Below are 7,540 nucleotides of genomic sequence, written 5' to 3' on the forward strand. Positions count from 1 at the left end.
GAACAGCAGAGGATCTGTGAACAGAGCGGGTCCTGCCCAATCAAACCTTTTACAAAAAACAGAGGGAGATGGGATCCCAGTGGTATGTGAAAGGAATCTACTGGGAAAATCTGTGTGGGTGTTTACTGCCTCTGCTGGAGGCAAATCCACCAGAGGGGTGGTGTCTGCCTATGGTCCTGGCAGCACCCACTGGGCTATGCTGGAGAACGGAGAATTCCAGTGTATTCCCCAGAGAAATCTATCTCTAGCAGACAGGAGCTAACATAGGGGCTAGATGGATGGATCTCTAGCAGGATGGGTGATAGGGTCTGAGATAGACAGTGTATTGTAATTGTAAATAGTTAATAAAAGGCAACATAAAATAGTTGTAAATAGTTAATAGAGGCATTGTATAGTAGTTATGAATGGTTAATAAAAGTAGTGTATAGTGGTTGTAAATAATTAGAACAAGTAATGTACAGTGATTGTAAATAGTTGCATAAGATAAATATTATAGTTATAATACTAATAAGTTCTAAGTTCTTTCTTTCCGGTTCAACAACCCCATGTCATCCAGCGAAAGACCCAACTTGAGATCCACAGCACACTACTTTCTTCACCTGAGGACCTACCAGAAAGAGACTGCTTCACCACCATCCAGAGACACCCTGCACTTGACCATCAAAGGAAAGAAGACCTGCAGAACAACCCACCCTGAGGGACAACTGAGACAATTGGCTATAATTCTTAATGTAAAGGAACTTTCATCTGGTAAAAGGACTATGGCAGGAGATGGGAAGTGGAAAAAGGGAGGGGTGGATTCTGTGATTGTCTGAGATCCTTGTTTTCCTTGGTGGGTGGAGCTCTGAAATCTAAAGGGTGGAGTATGTGTTGTTTTGGGCTATGCCCAGCTCCACCCCCAGGGGTAGGCTGGAATGAGAAGAGGCAGAGACCTGTTCTATTCCCACTCCCCCTTCCTGTCTTTGAGACTTCTGGCTGAGCTCTATACTCCCTCGCTCTCTGCTGGGGCTCAGCCGGACAGACGCTGTTCTGTTGTGCTGCGGTTCCCTGTGCCGGCAGGTGCCGGTGGCCGTCTTGGAATTTGGCCTGATCTCCAGACTCATCCCCCGCCTTCATCCACACATAAGAACTTTTCATCCAGCTTTAGTCTACATCAATCAATCGGGATCCAGTACAGAGGAGCTTCAACGCAGCACCTGGTTTTGTATTTTTTGGAAATTTATCCCTCCTTACCCTGTTACCCCTGTAATCTTTTTACCCTGTTAATCCCTACCCTTCTTCCTTTCTGTTCCCTGTTAAATAATATCTTTTATTTTTAATTAACTTTCAGTTGGTGCAAAGCCTTTCTTACCCCTGCCTTCCTTTGTTTACCTCTTCACCTGGGAAAAACTGAGGGATAGGGAAGGGGGAACACAATTCTGCCCTCTAAGTAGCGACACAGAAGAAAATCGCTCTCTGGACAAAGAGATGCTACTGAGATTGCTGCTGAACAAAGTGTTCCTTTCACCCTCCCTACTTAAGAGTTACACTAAAGGCCACATGGAAGTGTGATTGTCTGAGCAACAGTAACAAACAACTGAACTGATAGAAAAAAAAAACAACCAAATAAACAGAACTCCCAAAACCCACAAGTGATACTTGTGAGTAGTCAGCATGAAAAATTAGAATTTAGATATTCTAAAGGAGCAAAGAAAGTATTTCCACAGAAGAAGATTCAGTTCTGAAGAATTTTTTTTTTTTTTTGCTGTTTTGCACTTAATTTATTATTTTAATTTCAAGCAGAAATTTTCCCTGTTTAAAGCTGTTTAAAAGTGAAAAAAATCTAAGAGAACACCCTATTTCTGAGCCACATGCAGTCTTGATGAACCATCACAAAATCATGGAATGGTAAGGGTTGGAAGGGACTTCTGGAGATCATCTAGTCCAACCCCCCTGCCAATGCAGGTTCACCTAGAGGAATGCCTCCAGAACTGGACACAGCACTCCTGATGTGGCCTCACTAGAGCAGACAGGGAGGAGACCCTTCCTCAACCTGATGGTCACACTCTTCTTAACACACCCCAGGGTACCATTGTCCTTCTTGGCTACAAGAGCACATGGTTAAGTTTATTCCATGTGGACTCCCAGGTCCTTCTCCATGGAGCTGCTTTCTAGCAGGTCAACCCCTAACCTGCACCAGAGCATGGGGTTATTCCTCCCCAGGTACAAGACCCTACACTTGCCCTTGTTGAATGGCATTGGGTTCTCCTCTGCCCAACTCTCCAGCCAAAGTCTTGATTGACAGAGGGACGTGTCCCCCTACAGCATCTTCTGTGTCTGTCTTGCACCTGACGAACAAAAATTGTTTGGCTGGTAGTAGTGGGAGCTTCTAAACTGACTGTTCAGGTGAAAGAAGTTTACTTTCTGCTCTGCTACAAAACTGTATGTACTCTGACTGGAAAGATGGATGGAAGCTGGGTTATCCCAGCTTTAAGGGCTGTCCCCCTGCACAGGTTTAACCTGTGCTGCTTTAACAATCTGCACGTGAAATACGTGAGGCTGGGAAGCATGACTGGAGTTGCCCTTGGCTTTGGTTTTGTCAGTGATCTGCCAATTAGGATTTGTTCCAACAAAACGAAGTGAGCTGTTGGCGAGATGTAATCTCTTATTGATCCCTGAGGCTTGGCAAAACAGAATCATAGAAACGAATGGAATACACTGTACAGTCTCTTGGGATTTTCACTTGATGTTTATTTTTTTCTACAGCTGCTTTCAGTTGAGAAGATGCTTGATATAATCAGGCACATATATATCAGCTTGCACTGTACTTACTCCTCTTCATGAACCTGAAAGGCAATTGAGATAGTATACAACTGTTAAAAAGGGAAGCATTGAGGGGCTTTAGCATAATTTTACAAGTAAATGACAAAAGCTTCTCTTTACTAATGCTTCTGCTTCCTGATATTACCAGTTTGTACATGAAATAGATTGATGCAAATTGACCCAACTGTTGCCATCTTACTTCAGCTAACTGCAGGTTTCTTGTCCTCATGCTAGAGTATGTATCTCTTGGATAGCAGATGACTTCTGTACAGCCCTGCTTCAACAGATGGTGGTGTTGGTTATGAATCACACACGCTTCCCAGGGTTTCCAGGAACATGGGTACCAGTAGCAGTAGAAAAGGTATTTCTAATGCTACATGATTAATGTTATATCATGTGTCATGATTTTTAAGACAGCACTCACTGCTGGAACATGTTTCCTAGCAGCTATTGCCACGAGTGCCTTTTTGTGGAGATGACAGCTCTGTGTGTACCACTGAACTCATCTTTTGACAGTGCAATACTCTCCTATAAGCCACAGTGGGAACTGGTGTTGACAAATAGCACTGGGTTAATAAAAACAGGTACCCACTTTTCTGTGACTTTTGCATATTTGAAGCCAAAAGGGTGTACAGGGAATAAGGAAGATGGAGGGAGTAAACAGCACTCAATATTTTAAAAATAATAAACTCTCACAGTTTACTTATTTCAGTGTCTGTGTGATGCCATGGCTTTTGTGAACTTATAGGATTTTTTTTTTTTTTTTTAGGGCTGGAATAACTTAAAGAAACATATTTGAGGCCAAAAGGGTGTATAGGGAATAAGGAAGATAGAGGGAGTAAACAGCACTCTTAATATTTTAAAAATAATAAACTCTTACAGTTTACTTATTTCGGTGTCTGTGTGATGCCATGGCTTTTGTGAACTTATAGGATTTTTTTTTTTTTTTTGTAGGGCTGGAATAACTTAAAGAAAAATATGTGGAAATTTTTTACTCTTAAAAGCTGCAAAACTTCTTTTGAGCTTCAGTTACAGTACTGCTTCCATCATACATAAATGTGTGAGAGATCAGATCTTCATGCAGTTTCAATGGAGCTCTGCTCTAAACAGTGGAGCTACCATCATTTATATCCATCAAAGGTGACTATTAATCTACTAAAAAAAGCAGAAATTGGAGTGTTTCTTCTCACAGAATGGTGGATACAGAAGAGAGAAGGAAGGTGTTGGGATCAAGTGTGACAAAAATACCAAAATTATACAGAAAGTTGGGGGTTTCTTTTCTTTCTTGATTCAGGAGCTGTCACCCCCATAAAATTTACAAGTGCAAAACACTACAAATACATTTCTAATTACTAATGACTTCCCAGCACCTAAGTGACTAATCACTAATATTTTCTTTTCATCCAGCTCTTCAAATCAATGCTACTTTAAGAGATGGAACAGACCTTCCTGCATAGATAGCATCCACCACAGTGTATTAGTCACGTTTACCCTTTCTGGTAGAACCATACCTTTTTCATGCCAATGTCTCGTGACTTGCTCCTCAGCTTATTAACTTGAGATTCAGCTATTTCAGCTCTTTCTTCAGCATCATCCAGGTCATGTTGCTGTTTTCTGTACTTCGAAAGGTACAGATTGGCTTGAGCTTCCTGGTGAGAGAAGACAGGGCAGCTGGCTGTCAGACAAAGCTTTCCAATTTCAAGCGGGATGGAACGTACTCAGCATGACTAGGTAGCAGCTCCCTGGGAACCACTTGCCTCCTGGAGAACTGAGATGGCTGGTTTACAGTGTTAATGTTTCCAGTGGCATTCTCCATGGCAAATGAACTGTGAAGTTCTCAACTTGCCTCCTGAGGGACAAGGAGGAACTAAGTCTTTCCTGTTCCTTCCCTTCTTCCCTTCCCTTGCAAATTATACTCCAATCTCAAGATAAAATTGACAAACCTTTTAAAAAAAGATAATCAACACTTATGCTACATATTTTCTATATTTTTTTTTCAATAAATACATTTGTACATGCAGGTTTTATAGGAATATAAATACAATACACACACAAAATGTGTATTTGTCCTAAAAGCTTCTATGGTTTAAAGTTTGTGGGTTTAGGACAATGTTTCTCAAAGGTAAAAGGGCCCACATAGTTACTTACAGCTTCCTCTGCTTGATGCTTGTAGCTCTTCACTTTTAATTGTAGCTTGTCAATCAGATCCTGCATCCTGGCTAGATTCTTCTTATCTTCTTCTGACTGTATCAAACACCATGAATTAGGTTGACAGTGTAAAGAGGTGTAAAGCTAAAGCATCAATTTTTCTGAAATAGGCATGGCTGCCATGCATATAATTTTAGAAACATATAGTCCACAATACAAACAAGCCATATTGTGATTACTCTGTGTATAGATAAGAAAAATTTCTATAGGCTGATTGAAGATGTATGTAAGTCTGGAGGCTGAGGACTAAAAGAGAGTACCCTCCACATTTATATATAAATGTAATTATAGTTACATGTATACATACATATATGAGTGCACACGCTGCAACATACACAAACACACAGAGAGCTCCTTGCTGAAGGATGAAGAGCACACTTGTCATTATAGACTGTGTCATTATTTAGTGAAACAGACCTATGGGGCCTAAAATATATGTAATTTCCATATTTCAAAATCCTGCTTGGAGGCATCTCTGGTAAAAGGAGCCAGGTTTAAGCTGTCACAGTCCATAAACAAAAGGACCAGCTAATTCTGTCTGCCTGTGCCAGAGCCCTGTATTCTAAGAAAACAACCTTCAGCCTCTGCTTATGGAAGTCAGAGTAAAACAACAGGTAGGAGGCTGCATAATCTCCTAAAGCAGATGGATGGGATTATCTTAAGAATGCTGTTGAGAGCAAAAGGATCAGTGCTCTGTGCTGAAGAAATTTTTTTGAAAGTCAGGCAGCAAACCTGTGGGAGACTCAAGACCAGACCTTGCTGCTCAGCATTACGTGACAGAGCTCTGGGACACGGGACAGCCCTACACTGAGTGATTCACTGAGAGTCAGCTGAATCCTTCTGGCTCTTTTAAGCAGCATCAGCACCAGAAAGAAAAAGCTGGGCCCTTTCTTCTCTTTGCAGCATGAATAGTCATCTAATCCTGCTTCATATTAATACTGTGCTACAACTGTCCAACCCCCAGCAGCAGAGGCTTTCACATTATTCACAGTGAGTCAGGCAAGATGATGGATGGTAGCCCTAGGGGAGGTTCCTCCTAGCCATAAAGCTTCATGCAGTCAGAAAGCTCTGGGTGATGCCATCTTCCTTCACTGGAGGAGTGAGGCAGGCTAAGAGCCTGTCTGGGAGAGGCAGTGTCCCTCCAGTGGGCGGGCGGGGGCTGCAGTCCCCGGCGTACCTGGTAAGTCAGCTCTTTGATGCGCCTCTCAAACTTGCGGGCTCCTTTCTGGGCATCTGAATTGCGGCGGAGTTCATTCTCCAGTTCGTTCTCCAGCTCACGAACCTGTGCAAAAAGGAAAGCCCCCTTGCCAATATGCTACAAATATATAAAGCAGCGGATAATTTGGTTCACAGTTCAAGAAATGCTAATTTTCTCAGCATCTCCATAAAGTCGAATTTCAGAAACAGACCAAAGTGTTCACCTTTCCATTCTGCTCTTTCATAAATGTACTTAAGCTGCAGTAGCAGTCAAAGGTGCAGACATATGCAACTGCCAGAAGAGTTTAACCTGAAGTAAGAACTGGAGAGGCTTTTGCTAGTTTTAGATGTTGGAGTCTTTTTAAAATTTATTTTTTTTAATTCAAAGGCTTAGTCATCTGCTGTGCTACAATAGCTCATTGTAGCTGGATGCTGAAGGGGAAGCATGCCTCCATGAATTTTTCACTTGCATTCTGTGAAACACAGGAAGGTGTTCATAATATCCCCTATTGACTTCCATGAACTAGAACACCTACCTGGTCCTGGTTCTCTATGCAGGAGACAGTGGTCCAAAGTTGGATGACAAACTTACCCTGGATTCCAGTTTCTGAATCTGCTTCTTGCCACCTTTCAGGGCTATCTGTTCTGCTTCATCCAGTCTTTTTTGGAGGTCTTTAATTGTTTGCTCCATGTTCTTCTTCATTCTTTCTAAGTGAGCACTAGTATCCTGTTCCTTTTTAAGCTCCTCAGCCATCATTGCTGCCTGAAAAACAACCACATGTTACAGCAGCTCTCTTATACTATTTCATTATGTCTCAGAAGAAATGATGGAAGACTGATCTTGAATTATCTCCTGTTTGGATCCTTCACTGTGCCCAGAGCTCCAGAGAATATCTTGTGTGTACATAGTTTGCCTGGACAAAGAAACCACAAGGACAGAATAGTCTTGGAGGCCTTTTTTTCATCCCTGTTCTAATTCCGTGATTTAAGATATATCTTCCCCTCTGCCTTTTTTAATTTTTCTTTTTTTTTTTTTTTAGTACCTGTTCTATTTCATATAATTTATAATGCCTACAAGTAAGCCTGTGCCATTCACAGACCTCTTACACAAAACTTATTCACAAACTGATCTTGATGTTAGGAGCTCTTGAAGGTAGTAGCTTAAAAGAACTGGCAGACAGATCTCCCTGCACAGCCACAGATGAGGGCGGCCTGCACAGCTGTAGCAGCAGTTTCTGCTGTCTGTGCTGGGATAGAAAGCTCAGTCTCAACCTCTTACATAGTTCCCTGGCTGTTCTGAAAGACAGGGAACAACGGTGCCAATTAGCTCATT

The 7,540-nt window shown here is 41.8% G+C and overlaps 1 protein-coding gene across 1 annotated transcript in view; it reads right to left on the reverse strand.

The window, feature by feature from the left end:
* Nucleotides 1-2,794: 2,794 nt before the first annotated feature.
* LOC103773113 (myosin heavy chain, cardiac muscle isoform) overlaps nt 2,795-7,540 on the reverse strand; it is a 45,111-nt gene continuing 40,365 nt past the window's right edge. Inside the window, exons 38-42 of the mRNA XM_008940469.1 lie at nt 6,800-6,970; nt 6,188-6,292; nt 4,951-5,046; nt 4,314-4,451; nt 2,795-2,825 (exon numbers count right to left, since the gene is read on the reverse strand). Coding sequence (XP_008938717.1) covers nt 2,808-2,825; nt 4,314-4,451; nt 4,951-5,046; nt 6,188-6,292; nt 6,800-6,970 — 528 coding nt within the window. The 3' untranslated portion in view covers nt 2,795-2,807. The remainder of the gene's footprint in view (nt 2,826-4,313; nt 4,452-4,950; nt 5,047-6,187; nt 6,293-6,799; nt 6,971-7,540) is intronic.

This window comes from Merops nubicus, unplaced genomic scaffold (genome assembly GCF_000691845.1).
Source record: "Merops nubicus isolate BGI_N331 unplaced genomic scaffold, ASM69184v1 scaffold12905, whole genome shotgun sequence".
In the NCBI taxonomy this organism is placed as follows: Eukaryota; Metazoa; Chordata; class Aves; order Coraciiformes; family Meropidae; genus Merops; species Merops nubicus.